Genomic DNA, 20,262 nt, shown 5'->3' on the forward strand with positions numbered 1-20,262 from the left:
TTCCCAGGCATAACCAAACAAACCCAGATCGCCGGTACAGTCGATGGTTAATACCCAGTGGTTTATGAATGAGTTTGAAAGGTTCCCTAAACCTCATTGAAATCGAATAAGTGAATTATCATCAGATAAACATCAGTTAAACGTAATATTTTACCAAGATCTGTGGTGAGTGAAGGCGAAAAGTGAATATTTGCCTGATCATCGACATCGATCCTCGATTGCTTCTGCCTGGCCGGCGGGGTGAAAGTTGAAAGTTCGTCCGCATCTGAAAACAGGAGGCACGTGCGGGTTGAAAAGCCGTAAGTGTAATTGGCAAAGTCCGCCAAAGTACATGTGACTATTTTTTAAAACAATTAACACTGAAGCGTATTGATGGTTTGTTTGGCTGCAGACGAGAAGAAGCCCGGGTATTAGCTTAAATGTGGCTAGAAGTATGCTATGTAGCTAGCTGTCGTTGAGCTAGCAGTAAAGCATGTTAGTCTGCACTGAGGGCAGCAGACCGACCTGAACAGATGAGAAGATGAAAGATGTATGTGGAGCAGAAAGCTCAGATATAAGTTACTCGAGAATTTACACGAGATATATCTAAACCTGAATTAAGGTTCAGGTCTGGTGTGAATGATGAGGGGTGCTTTGGTCTAATGACCTGCGACCTGTCATAACTGTGTCCACATTGAAAACAGCTGTGACTGTGGGTTATATCTGTGTGGTGGGGGTGGATGTTTTACTGTCCTGGGTTTGCATGCACTTCATGTTAAGTTTCCAGTTCTGGGGTCATGTAAACACAGATTTCCTTACTCTGTTCTCTAGTCCCATCTCTGTAGTTTATCACAGATACATGGGATTAATACTTAATACCACCCTAATACAATCATGTCATCATTGTAGTGGGATTTAACCCATCACTGCCTGATGAGAAGTGGGCAGAAGGGGAACCAACTCTATCTCTAGGCCAGTGTCTCAGTCTAAGGTGTTTACAGGAGAAATAACCTAATGTACATACCAGTATTTAGGTCTTCTCACCTTTCCCCCCGTCTTTTGTTCCCTCTCTCTGGCCCTGACTCCTTTTCTCTATCCTTCTTCTGTAGGCAGTAGCACCAGCTGCAGCGATGGCTGCCATCTACTCAGGTATCCATCTGAAACTGAAGAGTCCTCAGACTCCGTGGGAGGACAAGTTAAAGTTGGCACGATTTGCCTGGATCTCCACTCAGTGCCTGCTTCCCAACAAGGAACAGGTAACCGCTGAAGTTGGGTTTGAAGATGTTTGTGTCTTCGTAGAGTGATAATGATACCTTTTGCCTGGTTTAATGTGGTGCCATGGTGTCTTTTTGCACCTTTTGTTGATTGCTGTTCATTCATTCCAAAATCTCTCATCGTCAGTTCCTGGGATAGTTGAAAAAAAAAGACTGGCTGTTTGAATGATTTTAATACTATTTACATGTCAACCATCTCTTTGTTCATGTCTGTCTTGACTGTTTTTCTCTGTAGGTGCTGTTGGACTGGTGCACCCACGCTCTGACAGGCTGGTACAATAAGAAGGTGGAGTTTTCTCAGAATGTTTTGGAAGGACTGTGGTGTTACCTGGATGATCTGCTTCACAGCAGGAAGCTCCACACTCTTCTCAAGCAGGGCAAGACCATCAGCCTGAGGCTCAACATGGCACAGGTATTCTGGCAATACTTAAATAAAAACACCACAAATCTAGAGCAACACAGAATCTTTTTAATTCTTCTTTTTGATCCTTTTCATACCTGATGTTACCAACAGGGCCTTTGTGATTGTCTTCTACATTATCACATATTAGAGTAGTATTGATACATTAAGGCTTTATTGAAATCTCTGTTGTCTGTTTCCCTCCAGCTGCTGCTTGAGCGTCTCCAGGAGTGTGCGTGTGTTGGCTCCAAGTCACCAGTGTGTGCGTCCACCATACTGAGTGTGTGTCAGGGTCTTCTCTCTTCTCCTGCACTCTCATCTGTCTTCACCACCAAGTATGAGCTCATGGTCAGTCTCCTGGCTAAGCTCTGCGCTCTGGCCTGCTGGGAGCTCCAGCAGCCATTACTCACACACTCACCCATAATGGCTGAATCTGAAGATGAGGTGATGACTGAGAGTCTTCAAACTCAGCCCATTAGCGACTTGGTCAGTTCCCAAGTCGAGCCAATCACTGAAAGTCCTCGAGATCAGCCAGAATTAGATGCTGATAAACCCCCCTCCAAGCCAAAGGAAAACCTCCGTTCCGCTAATTTGTTTGACGTATTGCTTCAGGTGCTGACATGTTATTTGTCAGTTCAGCGACAACAAGCCAATCCTAACAGAGTTTTTACTGTGGTAACCAATCAGCTGAGCCAGACGTTAGTACTTCTCAGACACCTGCTCACTTCCGGGGAATTTGCACCTTCTCACACACATCTGCGTCTCCGTCTGCAGCTGTGCAGAGACATCCGCATCAAGATAGACTCCATCCTTCAGTTGGCTCTCTTCCCCTCTGAGCACCTGACCTCATACAAAGAGGAGCTCCTTCCATCTAAAGAGGATTCTGGGAAACGTGGTTCTGGAGGGGCAAAAGGCCCCTTGAAGCCAGTCAGTGCCATACTTTCCAAACTAAGTGCTCAGGGCTACTGTGAGCCGGCCCTACACTACACTGTGAAGTCAAACACGTTATCTCTGCTGTTTAAGTTCTTTCTGGAAAGCTACGGAAAAGGGAGAGGAGAAAGCGAGGAAGCACACAGGATGCTGTGTTTCTATTTCCTCACCAGGTTGGTCCCGATCTTGGACTTAGGCCTTGATGGACAATCTTCCTCATCTGCCAAAGCAGACCAGTCAGTCTCTGTGTCCCCTGGGCCTAAGTCTCCCTCAGCCTCCCTTTGCTCCCCAGAGAGCTGGAGCCTGGCTCTGCTGGCTGTGGAGTCCCTGCTGAGCCAGGCTCTGTCTGCTGGTATTTACAATGTAGCAGCAGATAGGATCAGACATGGAGAGGTCCAGCTCAACTTTTACAGAGCCATGGGAGAAATGCTCTTCAACCAGACCCAGTCAAGGTAAAAAAAAAACAAAAACAAAACACTGGTCTTGATGTGATGTGATTGATCAAATTAATTGAAATTACAAGTCATGTCTTTTGTGACAACTTGTCCTGTCTTATCTTTCAGCATCCCAGCATGGTACCGCTGTTTAAAGGTGCTGTTGGGTCTCAACCATCTGATCCTTGAACCAGACCTGGACCAGCTGTTGTCGTCAGCCTGGGTTAATTCTGAATGCATGGAAGCACGAGTGCAACGGGCCAGACAGGTTCTTGATTCAACCATTACTTAAAAATAGAAATGGTAGAATGTGTAAGACATTAGTTTTGACTGAGACAAAATGTTTGTTTCCCCAACAGGCTATGGTGTGCAGTCTCCTCCAGACCTACACTAAGCTCCGTCAGCTGCCTCGCCTCTTCTCTGAGCTCCTGTCTGTGATCTGTCAGCCGGCCCTGGACCACCTCCGACCTCCTCTGCTGTCTGAGGGCACCTCTGCCATGCTGAGAACTTGTCTTCTTGACACTCCCCCTTCCCAAGGCCTAGAGATCTGCTCATCAGTGTTGGAGAGCATCAGGAGGTATATACTACCTGAGCTGGTGAAGGAGGAAAGAGGGGCAGAGAAAATGGAGATTGATGGAGGAGGAGAGAAAGGGACGAATAAAGAACTAAACATTGACCAGGAGAGAGACGATGCATCTCTGAAGCTGTTCTCCCTCAGCCAACTGCTTCATGTTGTTTTGTTCAGTCTGAAGACTCTTGACAACGCCTCTCCTCTTCCCATTGTCAGGAAGAGTCAGGGCATGATGGAGGAGATGCAACAGGTAGTGAAGGAGCTACTGCATCTGTTGTCAACCGAAAAGAAGGCTGTAAAAACAAATACAAGTTCAGTTCAAAGTACCCCAAGGAAAGGCAAAAAGAATTTAGACCACAAAGAGCCAGAGAAGCTCTCAGAGTCTAAAACGGGAACACTGTGGGAACAGAACACCCAGGAGGCCGCTCTCCTCCTCAAATACACCTTGGTGGAAGTCGACACGCTCTTCCATATCCACTGCACCAAATACACACCTCTAGACTCAGCCCAATCAAGAGCGGAGAGTGAGACTGAAGGATGTGCACCAGTCCTAACCCTTCTAGAAAGTCTACCACCATCCTGCAGCCCCATGAGCTGTTTGCTGCTCAAACTCCTCACTTTACAGCAGATGAAGAAAGTTTTGTTAGATACCTCCTTACCTTCTGAACCCAGCGTTGTTGCACCGCTAAACAGGGCAGCCCAGTTTATTTTGGCGAAATCAGAGTTTGAGGTGAGGCTGGAGGGAGAGCAGGTATGGGACGGGCAGTATGGGAGCGTGAATGCTGGCTCCTACCTTGTAGCACACTGGTATCTTATCACATCCAATTTGCCTTTGATTGTTCCCTACCTGAGCAGAGAAGATGTGGGACAAGTAGCAGATGCTCTCGTCAGTTCATTCCTCAGCAGACAGACAGACAAAGGGACAGACCGGCTGCCCGGCTGTCTGACCGTCTCCCTCATATCTTCACAGCTTCTCCAAAGCCCCGTTCTTATCGAGTTGCCTTCACTGTTCTCTGCCACAGTTCATTCCCTCACACAAAGTATCATTGGGGTCCTCAAGGAGGCACCTGCACCCACAGTTTGTCCTACACTCCTGAAGTTTCAGGAGAAAGCAAACTCTTCTGAGGAAAACAAAACTATAGTTGAGGATATATTGGCTTCCTCAAAGAACAGAGAGGGAGTTGTATTTCTGACTCACACACAGAGCAAGACATTAGCCAACTTACTCCAAATCTTAACACAACTAAACCCAGATGGGATGAACTCTGACGATCTCTCCTCTGTTTTCCTCCTCCTCCTCTTCACGCTCACCTCCACCACCGGGCAGTCAGAGCAGCTGACTGCGAACCCTCCTGAATCTGGAGATGATGCCGTGTTCCTGGCGAATCTGCTGAGAACTCTGAGTTGTCTCCTGGAAGGTAGAAACTTTCAAAGTGTTTTGAAACTCATCCATGGTGGCGCTCTGCTGCAAGCTGTAGTGTCTTCTCTCCTCTGGCATAGCAACAATGGAAGATTTCAAGCCACACCCAGCCCTGATTGGTTGGATTTAATCAAAGCAGTTCAGGGCTTCATCAAGTGCTTAGTCCAGTTGATTATAACCAGAAACAGCAGCGTTCGACTCAACCTGGACCAGTTCGGATCCTATCTTACCAGTAAGGAAATGGCAAGCAGACAAATTTTGGGACCCAGTGCAGCAGTTACATCAGGTAAAGCAGACCCAGGAGCCTCCATTATGTCTGTTCATCTCCTGCTGGCGTTGCTGACCTCTTTCTGCCAGGCATTGTCTTCTAACCTAGGGAAGAGTGAACAAATGGATCAAACTTTGACGCAAATGCTCACAAGAACGACTGCTTCGCTGGGACCAGCTGTTGAGTCCATAATGAACTCCCGGACTGTTAGTCAGCCAGCCAGCATCCTTGGTCAAGCCTTTGTAGTGGAAGTTGTCACAGTCATGCTGCACTGTGAACTGTCCTCACGCTCAGTTAAGGAAGAGAATAGGCCAAAGGACACCAAGCTGAGTCATATGAGCCTCTATCAGGGCTTCTGCCATCAGATCCTCAAAGAAATCAGTTCTGCCCACAGACCCATGGACTTCCTGGTTTCCTCTCTCCAGTTCTTGTCTGCTTTCTATAAAGTAGTGAGGAAGATGGAGGAGCAAGGAGAGGAGAAGACAGGAGGAAAGGAGTTGGATGAGCTGTACATGAGAATACTGCAGACTATTCACAGACTACTGGCAGGTACATAGACACATTAAAACAAACATATGATTCACCTGTGCAATCAGTCAGTGTTTTTTTTTTTCATTTATTACCTCTGAATATTGCAAATATTCACATAACACCAGCTGTTCCAGACAATTTAGCAGACATAAGCTTCATCATATAGCACTTATTTTTAGTATTGGACCTCAGTTAAGCGTTATACTGTATATTGAAATATGTCTCTAATATTCTACCCCAGTTCATGTATATAAATGGGGTCTTTATCCTAAATGTCACACTTTCTCTTTGCTTTCAGCTTCTTGGCTGTCTTCGAATGACGTTTGTGAGCTGGAGCCTGCTGTGCAGGAGCTGCTACACCACCTGGTGGAGAAAAGTACAACAGGCCAGTTCAACCTGCTGCTGCTGTTGATCAGAGAAGGACTGGACACTGGCCAGCTGAGGGCAGGAAACTACAAGGTAAGATCTTCACCAGTCAATTCATTCATGTGTAAAGATCCCAGAAACTGTTGACATTTTGTCTAATTTAATCTTTTTTCAGAGATGTTATTCCAGTATTTTATATGAAAACTGTTTAAGATAATGAGAGGGAGATTCTGTGTTTTTTTTCCCCCCACAATAAATCATATTTGCTGTGACATTAAATATCTAGCAGATGAACTGTCTTCTCACTCTAGCTTCTCCTTTACTGTTTTCCAGGAGGTGCTTTCTGCAGTAATCATCATTAAGCTGCTGTCCGGATGTCAGTTACCTGAGTCCTGCTCTAAAGCTCTGTGGCTCTTTGCACCACAGATTATATCTGCCATGGTGGTGAGGAAAACACACACACACAAACGCAGAGTCATATACAGGAAACCCATGAAAAAATCAGTTTCAATGTGCAGATAAAAAGAAACGCTTAAACAAGACTTCTCAGTATAGCTTCACAGACATGGCAAGATAAGCAGAGGACAGTAACATGGTAAGAATAATTTACAGTATGTTCTCTGGCCCCACATCAGTAATTATTTAGTGACAGTGTGCTGGAAGTACGTGTGACAGCCGCCTTAAGTGACTCAGCAGCCAAACGACAATGCCTGTCTGTCTGTCTGTTTCCGGTGGGATGCCTGTTCAGTGTCACATCAACTGAGGCTCTTTTGGCCAATGTGTTTTCCATCAGGCCTGTTGGGTGGAGCAGACAGACGACACAGCAATCTGCTTAACCACACACACACACACACACACACACACACACACACACACACACACACACACACACACACACACACACACACACACACACAGAGTACTTTAATATTCTAAACATGCTTTTCTGACTCTTTGACCCACACTCATTATGCCCATATGTCCTTCATCTGTCTCATCTGTTGTTTGTATACTTCATCCAGCCTCCTCTCGCCCACTTAAAAGTCTTAATCGTCTAAATTCAAAGGAACAGTTCACCCAAAAATGAAAATTCAGTCATTATCTACTCACCGCCATGCTGATGGAAGGTCAACTTTTATAGTCCACAAAACATTTATGGAGTTTCACAGCAAAATAGAGCAGCCGCATTTCTCTAAATAGCTGAAGTAGATGAGGACTTGTTTTAAAACGTAAAAAACAATGGTAAAAAATGAAATGGCTCCATAGAGCTCGTTCGCTGTAATCCATTAATGATGGCTGAATTCCATTTTGCAATTTTGTATTGTGCTGCTGGCTCACAGTGGCACTGTCATGCCTTACACTTGAATGAACACTTGAAAAGAAAAGAGCCACCTTTAATGTTTAATCTCTAACTGTCTCTGTGTATCTTTCTGTGTCACAGTTCTTGGTGAGATCGTCCAGTCAGGACGTCTCTCTGACGCTCCCCTTCACTGTTCCTACGGTAATGTCAATGACATCACTGGTGCGCCATGGCGAGGGACTCATCACCAACCCTCATCATGTGATCTTGGTCCTTGGAGCGCTCCAGTCGGTGCCCCTCGAACACTTGACCCCACTGGTCTACCAATCGACGTTCCTGGCTGTTCATGAGGCGTTGTTTGCCATCATCCAGTGTCATCCTCAGGTACGAAGACGCAGATGAGTCGGGGGTGGTGGAGGGAGGAAGTCAAGTTGGAGATGAATGAGAAAAGGATGTCGTGATTTATTTTAGTTGCAATAGTATGGAAATGTTTTTAGGTGGTGTGGAGAGTGTTAAAAAATCAGATTAGATTAAATTCAGATGGCTCATTTTTCTCCTGCAACAAGATGTGGGAATGTATTCAAAGAAATAACAACAGATATAAATGGGAGTGGTATAAACACATTTGGTATATCCATACACGTAGCAACAGATAGTTTCAGCACAAATGTGGCAGGGGAAAAGAGTATTTTAGAGATGACAGAGAGACTGTTCCAAAAAAATATAAAAGTAATGCAGTCTAATCCAACACTGTGGAGGGCTCCAGGGAGCATCTGTTTTGGTTGACATTCTCCCAAAAACCTGTCAAGTACGACTAAGCATTTTCATTGGTTGCACTGGTGCACCTAAAATTTAGCAGTCTGATTTACAAAAAACAATGTAATCTATAAAAATATTTTTTCACAAACACAAACTGGGTGTGCAGACAGTTCCCCTTAAACAAATATTAGCTTATAAACACACTTTCTGTAGATTAATTTGTCAGTGTTTAGCGGCTTGAGGTTGATTTGGTTATTGGAAACATTTTAAACATCAGCAATTTGTAACTTTATTTATTTTATTTTATTGAAGCATGCGCTGTGATATAAATGAAGAAAAACATTCATCTGCACCTTTAGCCCTGCTGTGTCATACTGATTTTATTATATGACACCATGTCCAAACCATTTATATTATTGATGGTAGACTAAATAGCAGAAACACCTTCCTCTGTAATAAATTCCATCAACCAAAGGTAATAGAGAGAAAGACTCTCTGTATTAAAGATCAGTAGAAGACATTTTATCATGAAGTTTAAACATTTATTGTCAGCATTTTTATAACATAACATAATACTTACCAAAAATGATCAGGTCTTCAGCAATTTAGCATTTTACTTAGCTTTTTGTCAGTATACTTACTTGTTAAAATACCCTCCCACACAGACGCACACACTTGTGGACCCAAACCTACGCACTTGTGTAATAAAGGTTATTAGAGGTCAAGGCTGCTGGTTTGAATCCATGATTTTGAAGAAAATGTGGTATGTGCCTTAAACTTCGCTGCTGAGCCACAGGATGCCTCGGGGAATGTTGCTTAAAACAAAAGGATATTGCAGCTCACCAGAGTCATGCTGCAGCTGCACGAAAACCACAAAACATCCAAATTTCCAGCTTATGCTGGAGTGGCCTGCGTTGCGCCCAGAGTGTCAAAAAAGAACAACATTTTTCCATACAGAAAGACGCTTAACTAGAAGTATAAAACTTTTAAATCCACATTCCAGCCCACACAAAGCCTTTTGTTTGGTTCACCAGCTTCATTCATATGGTAATGGTGTTAATGTGATAATTTTTTTGTTTCTTTCTTTTTGAAATGTTGACAGATTTTCGGTATGTAACAGCGACATAGTGTGACTGAAGCGGGGCAGCTGCATTGAATGAAACCGGGAAAAAACAGTTAACTGATATCAGATGTTTGCGGGGACAAAACACAGCGGTAAAGGAGAGCGGCAGAGAGGGAGTGGGGGGAGGCGAGGAAGGAAATGAGAGTACATTTATAGAGGAAGAGAGGAGAATAAAAAAAAGAAGTGATGAAGAGCTGAGAGAAGCAGCAGTGGATGGAGAACAAAAGACAGAGAGGTGATTTGAATGCGATGCACGAGGGAAGTTTCAGGACAAAGCAGAAAAAGGGGGAGTGAGCTGGAGAAAGGAGGTGTGATAGGACAGCGGAGGGGAGGTAGAGAGGAGAGGTAGGGGAGCTGGCAAGCGGTGAAGGTTGGCATGGAGCAGGTTTAAGTCGATGGAAACCATTACTGAGCCCCAACCAGGGCTGGTGACATCACCTCCTCGTTTATATTCTCTCTCTCTTCATCCTCCCTCACTCCACTGTAGGCCTTGAATGGAGAACAGAGAGGGAGAGGAGGAGGGAGGTATGAACAGAAATGCAAACGTAGTTCTTGTGGGAGTCCAACTCTTACCTTCAGTCATTTTTTGGACTGTGTAAGTTTATGGCTGCTCTGTTATGACTCAAGCAGTGAAAATGAGGAGGTAGATGCATAATGCAGGACTGTTTTTGGCCAAATTTAAAAAGGTTTCCTCTGTACAACTTCTAACGTCCTAAAACTTTTCATTTCCCCTATAATTTTCTACATATTTCCTTTTAATTTAACCTACATATTCAGCGTTTTTTTTTCTGAGGGTGTGGACCACTCTTTCTCCACTCAAATACATTACAGTATTTGGAAAGATGGAACCAGCAGGACACCTGGCAGAGCAGGATTCATGTGAAAGCTATTAGAGCTGTGAATAGGCAGTCATTCACTATGAAGTCATTTGGTTTAGTGTACCATCCCTCCATATAACTGAATATCCTAACCTGACGAATGTTTGACTGTATAAATAATTTTGAGACCGTATACCTGCTTGTGTGTCCAGGTGATGTTGAACGCTGCTCCGTCATTCTTAAATGTCTTCCATCGTCTGGTGGCATCAATCATGCAGGAGGGTCGGCAGAGAGGAGACGTCGGTGTCACAGGTAACGCATCAGACACCGTCTCAGACAAGAAGACTTGTTATATGACATGAATTAATTTGGGAAAACACATTTTAATTTGGAGAGAAACATTCTGATTTTGTCTGCGTAAATGAAGAGCTGTTAGTTGAGAGTTCAGTTCATCTGATATCCCGTAAATGTTTTCAAAAATTGTCAATAAATAACATGAACTGAAACCAAAAACAAACTTTACACTTTAGAAGTCCATTTATTATAGTTTTTCTTTTTTGCAAAGCAGTGTACCTTTTGTACTTTTCAGTAATGACTTATTGATCACAAAGTAAAGACTACAAGACTAACCCTTTTTTTTGGTTTCATGAAATGTCTTTCGATCCAAAGAGCACCTTTTATTTAATACCACCATTTGTGAAGCAGCACCCCTAAGCCAATCTGCCGTTTGTTCTTTTTATAAATTAGATACAGTTTGATCCAGGTTTGGCTTGTGGTTTGGCACCCTTCTGTCCTTAAAAAATGACGACATCAGATCAGGAACATATTTAACTGTGTAAATCCAATTTCATTAACTTGAAAGTCAGGTTGATGCTGTATTAAAACCTTAAAAAGGAATATGGGTCTTTCTACCGGTTTCCTGCTACTGGAAATGACTGGACAAACTGGTAAGCACTTGGTGTCATGCCCAGGCACACACTGTTGGCCGTGTCTGGTAATTACTCATCAGTAGTAACTTTCCATAAATGTTAAGACAGGGAACGTTCACAAATTTTACAGTCCAAATCCGTAAACTGCAGACATCTGTTGCAGAAATCTCTACTTAGTCAACACAGAAATTATTACTGACAAGCCAACAAGTTGTAAGATTATCTGTAATTTTCACTGTGTTGCTTTATTTCTGGACATGCATCCTATTCTCTGTTCCTTTTAATAACCTAATTTTTTCATGACCTCCATGTTGATTTATTACTTTGCCTTCTAAACAAACTTTTAAGCGTTAATAGTTCAATTAAAGTACAACAAGTCTGTCACATGTAAACAGGTAAATTAACTAACATCAATCTGTTTTTTTAAAGGTGCAGACGGTGATGTTTATCTCCAGTGCTCCAGACTGATAGAGAGGATGTACTCTCACATCGCTGCCACAGCTGAGAGCTTCACCACACTGTCGGCCTTCATGGTGGCTCAGTACGTCACAGAGCTGCAGAAGGTACAAGCACTCATACAGTCATAGTAACATACAGTCAACACGGTTATCTGAAGCCATCTGTCATCCCGAGTGATTTTCCACAGCTGTGTGAATGAGGCAGCAGGATCTCAGCTGATCCTTTGATCCAGCCTAGTTTGCTTGGTGGTGCGTGTTGAGCTGGCAAGATTTGGTCGAGCAGAGTGACGGAGATGTCTGACGCTCAGAAGCAGCGATGGGAAGTATTTTCATTGGCCAGATTTTTAGATGTTCACAAATCTGAGTGAACGGGTCCAGGATTACTGTAACTCCAGTGTGCTGGTATGGAGCTTTAGGCTGGATGTTCCCTCAGAGCAGTGAGTCATGTCTGGTTTGTGAACGCGGCTCCTCTCTGCTGCCACCACACTGTATTTAACATGACGCCAATCTTACTCAGCAGTTTCCAGCAGAGTCACACATAGAGAGGAAGACGTGAGCATCCATCCAGACAGACAGGCAGGCAGACAGGCAGACAGAAATGGTGAGAAACAGGTGTTTGGAGTCTCTGAGCTCTGTGTGAGTCACCTTTTATAATCCTAAAATTGGTTTGATATTGTGCTTTTAATGAGGTTTTTTAAGGAGACCTCTTTCTGTAAGTCAGGGTTAATTTAGCCATCTCTGTGTCAGAACTGTTTCTGATGGCTTCTTGCCCGAACTGAACTTTCCATGCAGCAGCCAGGTGTTATTAGTCCAGAGTGGAGCAGCAGTTAGAGAGTGCAATTTTTATGCCGGTGAAGTTTATGAATTTGGACACTTGTCTTGATATTAAAGTGGCTGTTCTATTAAAAAACTGTTTTAATAGCAGCATTCCACCAATTTATCATTTTGATTGAACACACACTATAATGTTTTCGGACTCACGGCAGACAGTTTAAAGAAAAAGCGGTCAGAATTGATGCAGTAGAACCAGAGATTTAATCTTTTTTATTTTATGTGTTCTTCCTTGTCAAAACCTGGTGCCCTCCTTATCCAAAAACACAACTCAAGCTCAACAATTCGAGCAGAGATCCTAGTGTGTTATGCTAGTTGTTGCGAACATATCCTCAGAGATGAGGAATGGACTACAGAGTAAGCTCACTTGTTTCTAACCCCACAATGCCAGCTTTTTTTTGCCAACATTTTCAAACTTGTAGTCTTCAGACCCAATCAGACTTTGCACAGCCCTCTCTGGAGCCACAGACAAACTTTATGAAACTGTTCCCCTTTAAATGTGACTTTATTTAAATATACTTACTATATACTTCTATTTTTAGTTAAACATACTACAAGTTACTTTTAACAGGTTATGAAACGGTCTCAATTTATTATTGATACCTCTTTATGACCTACATAAGCATTATAGTTATTCTTAGTGCCTGTCACCTGGTCGGTGACTTTAACGGGTTGGACAAATGAAATCTGGGGATGAATTAAGGAGTCTATTGAAAAATATTAATATCCGGTACCATTTTTGATATCACGGGGAAAAAATTACGCAACATTGAAGACTTATCTTAGATTTTTATTAAAAAATAAATAAAACAAAGCTATAACATGACAATGAGATATGTCTTTTCTTTACCTGGCTAGTTGCGAAGAACAGAAAGACTGTAGTAAACATGAAATATTGATTATATATGAAACAAAGTTTACTTTGTTTTGCAAGAATCCTTGTTTCTAGTTTCTAGGTTGCAAAGGGACCTAAGGTACAGGAGACAAAGCCTTTAATAAGGTAAAAACAATTAGATTTTGTATGTGCTAATCTAACCTGATGTGTTGTAATTTAGCCGATTCGTTACAGTCTTGGTTATTTACACAGTCCAGAATCTCAAGTTTATCTCAGGGAGCTTCACAGTGTGTACGGCATGTTTCACTGTCTATCTTAAGACCTGAAGTAGGGATAAGAAAAAATCCACAAAAATGTACCAAAGTGGTAGAAACCTCCGGAGGAGCAACAGAGGAGCTGTCCCTGGAAAAGCAACACCAGGTATTTGGACAGTCGTTCCAGTTACTGTAACTTTGGCAAACTACTGCTCCACATGACATTTGATAAGTTAGCTTTGTTTACAGAAAACCCATAATAGGCTTTTTCCTTTATGATGTGAACCCTGCCATTATGTCAACCAGGTATATTAATCATTTACAGTCAGGTACAGTTACCAGCACAGAGGTCTGAGGGCAGCCAACTATACAAGTCATCAGGTCATGGTGTGTAGCACCTGTCTGCCTGCAGTGGTATAATGTAACAGGGATGAATGAGCAGACATGGTTGAATTTTCCCCTGGCTTGATGTGCACGGTTCGCTGAGCAAAAAAAGGCGGTGTTGTCTATTGTGTCTATTGTGTTGTTATGTGTGTGGATCCACGAGCACATTGTGTGTTGGTTGTCTGCTTCTGTCACACAAGGAGATGTGAAGTATGAGGGCACGCACACAGGATCAGATGGATCTTGTATGGATCTGGGTCACTTGACAATATTCTGTATTGAGTTTCAGATCTGAACCTCAACATGGTTAAAAAGTGATGCTGTCCACTTAGATTTTTTGACAATAGGCTGAATACCATTAAGATAATTAATTGATCCCCTTTGGAAGTTCTGTTTTCTGATACCCCTGACGGTTTAAATCCAGCATTATGGATTACTATCTCTCTCTAACTAACCCTCCCATCCATTTGTCTCTTTGAATATTTGCTGGAGTAATAAATTGAACGTAAGTGTCGTCTCTTTGTAGTTCTGCTCTTAACATTTGCATACACGTACATTTTGCCCGGATTAGCGTATGCTGATGAAGCTGTGTGACATAAATGTATATTGAACTGTTCTGGTGGCACATAATTTGTGGCTTCATATGCGTGCCTCAGGCTCTCCCACGGGCTGAATGTCGACACACAGTATCATGTGTCCATTAATTAATTAAATAAGTAAGGGGAAAACGTGGTTTTGTTAACATGCATTAGGAAAATGGGGAAGCAGGAATGACTCTCATGTGTGAAGGAGCATCACTGCCTCGTTTAACTAAGCCTATTGGAATTTCAACCTGTGACACAAGAACATGATTTATTAAACCAATATGAACTATGTTTGATCCTTCTTGCCTTTGGCTGCATTTTTAATTCCTGTCTTTTGCCTAATGTGTCCTCAGCCTTCTTCTCCTTTATCAAAACTGCCCTCTTATTTGCCTCTCCAGGTTACTCTGCGACCCGACATTAAGCTGCATCTAACAGAGGGGATCTACCGGATTCTGGACCTTTGTATGGAGCAGGACACCAAGTTTCTGACGGCCGGACTGCAGATGGGAGTCAGAGAGGTGTTCAACGAGCTGTACGGCAGCTACACCCACTACCACAAAGCCCAGAGGCAAGGAGAAGACAAGTACACAGTTTGACCTGCAACAACAAGCATCGTCAACCTTTGGTGCCGTTTTCAATTTAATATTGTTAGAACAAATTTAAATAAATGGAAATACTGTGTTTATATGTTATTTCTGCTTTTGAATGGGAAATCAGATATTACAGCTTGTGGATATCATATTATGGATTCAGGGTGTAAACAGTTATCACTAACAAAGCTCTCCATAGATTTTTATGTCTCCTTGGAGACAGTCTTTTGTTAAAAATAACACAATTGGATGGTTTCTGTATTGCTTTGAATTTGGTACCTAAACGCAGCACAATAATCAATATACAGACACAATGATATTTAAATAGATCAAGCTGAAAACAGTTAAAAGGAGACAGGCCTGTGGTGTATTGTAAACAGACCTACAGGCATTAAAAGCACAATTGCACCACCTGATAAACAGTAACTGGTTAATATTTGTTTTCTGCACACACAAGGCTATCTACAAGTGGATGAGTTTGGTTACACCCTTTCCCATAAACATACAGCACATGACTCACAGGAGAAACAGCAGGAGGTACTGCGACTCCTCCTGGGAGGAGCTCTAGACTGTGATGGAGTCAGTACAGGAAATGAGTTTGAAGTGTTTCCTCATCAGAATGACCTCTGACTGCAATTGTGATGAGTGATGTGTAAAATGTTGTTTGTTTTCCAGTTTAATGAAACTTGTTTTCATCAGATATGATTATTAATTAATTGAACTGCTGAAGAAAGTCTGGATGTTTACGTGTGAATTATGCTGTATCTTTTCTATATTGCTGTTTTTCACCAAAACCTAATGATTTAACACAAGATACATTCAAATACAATGTTGTCTCAAGCCTGTTTTGTTGCGTCCTTTTGTGCACAGTAAATTTTGGGGGGGTTTTTTTGTGTTCAAAGCCGTGGGCGTTGCAGGTACGTTGTATGAATCTGTCGGGCTGCCAGGCCTGCTGTAAAACCCCCAGAGTGGTGTTGTTTTGCTGAAGTATTTCTAGTACAGAGGCTGAAAAAAACAGATTAATGGACTTGGCTTTATTAGGCACCAAGCAGGGACACCAATTAATTATAGAATAATGCAGTCATAGTGCTGTTACTGTAAAATAAAAAGAGGAAATGATAAATTAGATTTAATGACCCTCACAGACTTTTTTTTTGGGCCGTTTATTAACCTCCATAAGAAAAGAGACACTAAGAGAGATGCTACTGTTTCTGTTACCACGACTCTCATTTGAAGACATTGATTTCAAGGGAAACTCATTTCTGTGGGTGTCCTGTGCTCTTTAGGTTGAGTACAGCTATTAAAAGAGAATATTTGTCTAATTAGCAGACAGCTCTCCTCTTCATTAATGAAGGTGTGTCAAACCTTTACCGCAAATGTTTAACTGTGCGACGCCCCCAGTAGAAACGCTGTCTCCTCCAATCCTTTATGTTTAGATGAATTGAAGGCTACTTGTTTCATTTTACTTTGAATGGATCAACTGAGCTGTTGATGGAAAGGCAGGCAGTATAAGTGACAGCTTGTGGTTTTCATGATTTCATTTACATTACTTATATTAAAATATTTGGGGGACCTCTACTACATTCAGTCTAATCAGTGGATGTAGCTGTCAGACAAATATGGTGGAAAATATTAAAATGAATAAAACAGACTCGCCAGTGTCCCTGCACTGATCATGTATACCCTCTCTTTTTCCTCTAACACAGCGTTTAATCTGAGACTGGCTAAAACTGTCTTCTCACATGTGACAGTGTTTTACCTGGAGGTTTTTATGTAAATGCTTTGAAATGGAAAAATGTTAATTTTACAAAACAAGACTATCAAAGCAAAACTCAGGAGAATGGAAAAATTGTTTATAAAACCATGGTCCCTCAAAGAGTCTTTTGCCTCAGTAAAAGCTTCACAAATGAGGCATTTAGTGAACAGATCAGACACGAAATGGCAGTTCTCAGAAGTGTTGGACACTTTTGTTTTGTTCCGACTCATCTGTCCCCTGTTTGTTCTAGAAAAACTATAGGAGGGAGGTGTGAAGACTCAGCAGGACAGGATTTTTGTTGGTTTCCCTCACAATTATTTTGACCCAAAGTATGATCTTTCCCTTAAGTATTTTTGGAGCCTAAACCTAACCAAGAAGTTTTGGTGCTGAAACCTAACCAACCATGACAGTTTGATAATGTCGAGAACAGTCCAAAGTTATAATGTCATAATAAGTGAGCTGTTTGTCAGCAAGCTTTATTTTGAAAGTCTAACTGGACATTACCACTGACCAAGCTGCTATAGTATTCGCACGTTGGGACTGGCGCCTACACTACCCACGATCCTACCCACGAGCTACCCTTTAAATTTGGTTAATTACATAAAATAATACTATTTTATACTACACTTTTGAAGAACAAACGTGTGTGTATGGCTCATATTTATAGCAACAACAGAGCCACACCTGTTAGATATAATCGGCCACAAATTGATAGAAGGGAATATAAATCACTTCACTGGGCAGGATATTCGCTCGTATCATTACCTCCATCTGGAATTACATCATCAGTCTTTATTGCAATATTAGCCTTGATTAATTCTTGGTCTTAATTGTTTAATGAATTACTAAAACTGATGATAATGAAATACGAGCATGTTAATCTGACAAGCTCACAGCCAGCAGACAGCCTTGTTGCCTCTTCTCTCTATTTCTGGAAGAGGTCTTGAAAGCCAAGCTGAACCTCTTCAGGGGGAATTTGAGCCCCTCATAACAGTTATTTAGGATCTCCAAGGCAAAGGGCAAAAGAGAAAAACCTCTTTCACCTCTGTGCTGCTAAATTTGCACATCTGTTTCTCTGTTGCTTACTCCTGAACCCCTCTCTCTCTAACTTCAGTTTGACTTCCATCCATCCATGCTCTAACACTACTGTAGGTAAGATAAACACACAAGAGTCCCTCTTCAGACCACCGCAGCGGGAGCAGCAATGAATAAATATGTGTGCGTGTAATACTTCAGGGACTCTTTGGAGGCTCGGCACAAAGTGTGTATTGATAGCATTTTCTGACTTGGCCTGCCGGGCATTTTGCTCTCTCGTCAAAATCACATTTTGTCAGCATTAAAATGGAAAATGTCAGAGGCAGATTGAAGCATTGAACAGGAAGTGGACCTTTCAGTTTAGCCAAAGGTGTTCCTGCTGAGCGCTGTCTCAGAGAGAGTGGATCTGACTGCTGCAAAACAGAAAAACATATTTTTCAGCTTTCAACAATGTCAGCTTGACTTTTTTCCGCTGAACATTTGAGGATTTTGAAAAATGATCCATCAGCTACAATTTGAGGCGACACTTGATGTTTCATTTTCTTTGTATCTCAGTTATTGGATTTGAAGGAACCCTGTGTCTGCTGCTTTAAAGGCCCTCAAATCTTTATTGTTTTTAGACAGCCCTTTTTTAGCAATAGACACACACACACACACACACACACACACACACATATTTTAAGAGATATTTTCTGTATTGTTGTTTTGACACTGGTTTGAAGGGGATGGGGGGGCATCAATTACAATCTAGCAGCATTTGAATGGTGAATGTGTGGCTGTTTGCTCATGTTGCCACACAAGTGTCAATCAAATCTGATCAAACGACACCCACAGTTCTGTTGGAGCAGAGTTTTATAAATAATACCCTATTTACTTTGATGGGTATGTATTCAGTCATGATATTCATATATAGTTGATGCTCTAGAGAAATAATAATAGACCATCTCATACTGTATTGTATTGTATGCTTTCTTATAACCAGACATGTGGCTCAAGTCATTTGGTTCAAGTCTCAAGAATTAGCTACTAGTTACTTTGAGCACAGCAAGCTGCATCAGAGCCATTTTAAAAAGTTGAAGCCGTTTTAATAGAGGTATTTAACACTTATTTTTAATAAACTTAATAAAAACTTACAGTAGCTTTCGTTTATTTATCAGCAATCGGACAATAAAACACATAATCAGAAAAATACTGGGTGAATTCAAAAGCACACCTCGACATTATCATTTAACTGAAAGTGACTTTGTTTTTATTGGAGATCCGCTCTGTCACATGACGCCTGCTATCAACACTGTTGAGGAGACTGAATGCAGCTGACCGGGCAAAAACGGACCCAGGCCCACCTCTGGTTTACTGTACAGAGAGTGGTGCTGCAGTCACTGAGAGCTAATGGTGACTGGAAACTGACTGTAGATGTCAAGTTTGGTTTGACACTGTACTTTGGGCTTCAACTAAAAATCAGTGCCATTATTGATTATTCTGCTGATAATGTTCTTGATTATTCATGTAAATAGCAAAATATGCCTATCATGACTTCCTGGACCTCAGGGTGACGTCATCAATCTCCGTGTTTTGTCTCTAGTCCAAAACCAAAAGATACTAAATGAACCTTGAGGGGAGTTTGTTTTGTCAACTAACTGTTTCCAAGTTTAAGAGTGAACTTTCATTTTCAACAAGGATGAAGTCCACAAAGTGCTGAGTAACATGGCAATTGTTCTTCATGAATTAAACTCTCCCTTAATAAAAACGTGGGCCTATTTTCAGGAAGGAAGGAACAAAGTGAGGAAGGAACAAAGGAAGGAACCAGGGGAAAGGAAATGAAAGGAAAGGAAAGGAAAGAATAGGAAAGGAAAGGAAATGAGAGGAAGTGAAAGGAAAGGAAAGGAAAGGAAAAGGGAAAGGAAAGAATAGGAAAGAAGGGGAAAGGAAAGGAAAGGAAAGGAAGGAAAGGAAAGAATAGGAAAGAAGGGGAAATGAGAGGAAGTGAAAGGAAAGGAAAGAAAGGGAAAGAAGATTTAAGGAAAGAAAAGAAAAAAGGAAAGAAAGGGAAAGCAAAAGAAAGGAAAGGAAAGAAGGATAAGGGAAAGAAGAGTAAAAAGAAGAGTAAAGGAAAGGAAAGGAAAGGAAAGAAGACAGATGAGGAAAGGAAAGGGAAGGAAAGAAAAAGGAAAGAAAGGGAAAGCAAAAGAAAGGAAAGGAAAGAAGGATAAAGGAAAGGAAGGGAAAGGAAAGGAAAGGAAAGAAGAAGACAGATGAGGAGATGAAAGAAAAGGAAAATAAAAGAAAGTGATTGGACAGTAGAAAAAGAGAAGTTAACTAAAGCTTTTGTTTCCTCTTATTTAACCCGGTGTAAAGTGTCTCTGGCGCCCCCAGCGTCTCCTCGGAGCTCCTGCAGCTCCACGGCAGACAGTGAAATCATGTAGCATGATGATC

At 41.9% G+C, this 20,262-nt stretch overlaps 1 protein-coding gene across 1 annotated transcript; it reads left to right on the forward strand.

The window, feature by feature from the left end:
• The first annotated feature begins 243 nt into the window (after window positions 1-243).
• Window positions 244-15,878, forward strand: urb2 (URB2 ribosome biogenesis homolog). The gene is made up of 12 exons (XM_073465059.1): window positions 244-299; window positions 1,089-1,235; window positions 1,489-1,665; window positions 1,861-3,035; window positions 3,147-3,285; window positions 3,377-5,825; window positions 6,106-6,266; window positions 6,507-6,617; window positions 7,615-7,857; window positions 10,386-10,485; window positions 11,532-11,665; window positions 14,847-15,878. Exons 2-12 carry the CDS (start codon window positions 1,110-1,112, stop codon window positions 15,042-15,044), a joined length of 5,013 nt encoding a protein of 1,670 aa, XP_073321160.1. The 5' UTR covers window positions 244-299; window positions 1,089-1,109; the 3' UTR covers window positions 15,045-15,878.
• The last annotated feature ends 4,384 nt before the right edge of the window (window positions 15,879-20,262 follow it).

This window comes from Pagrus major, chromosome 4, assembly GCF_040436345.1.
Source record: "Pagrus major chromosome 4, Pma_NU_1.0".
Lineage (NCBI taxonomy): Eukaryota > Metazoa > Chordata > Actinopteri > Spariformes > Sparidae > Pagrus > Pagrus major.

Coding starts and splice junctions, on each gene's coding strand:
- urb2 (XM_073465059.1), top strand. CDS start 1,110: ATGGCTGCCATCTACTCAGGTATCCATCTGAAACTGAAGAGTCCTCAG. Junction 3,286..3,376: donor GAGTGCAACGGGCCAGACAG/GTTCTTGATTCA, acceptor TTTCCCCAACAG/GCTATGGTGTGCAGTCTCCT. Junction 7,858..10,385: donor TCATCCAGTGTCATCCTCAG/GTACGAAGACGC, acceptor TTGTGTGTCCAG/GTGATGTTGAACGCTGCTCC.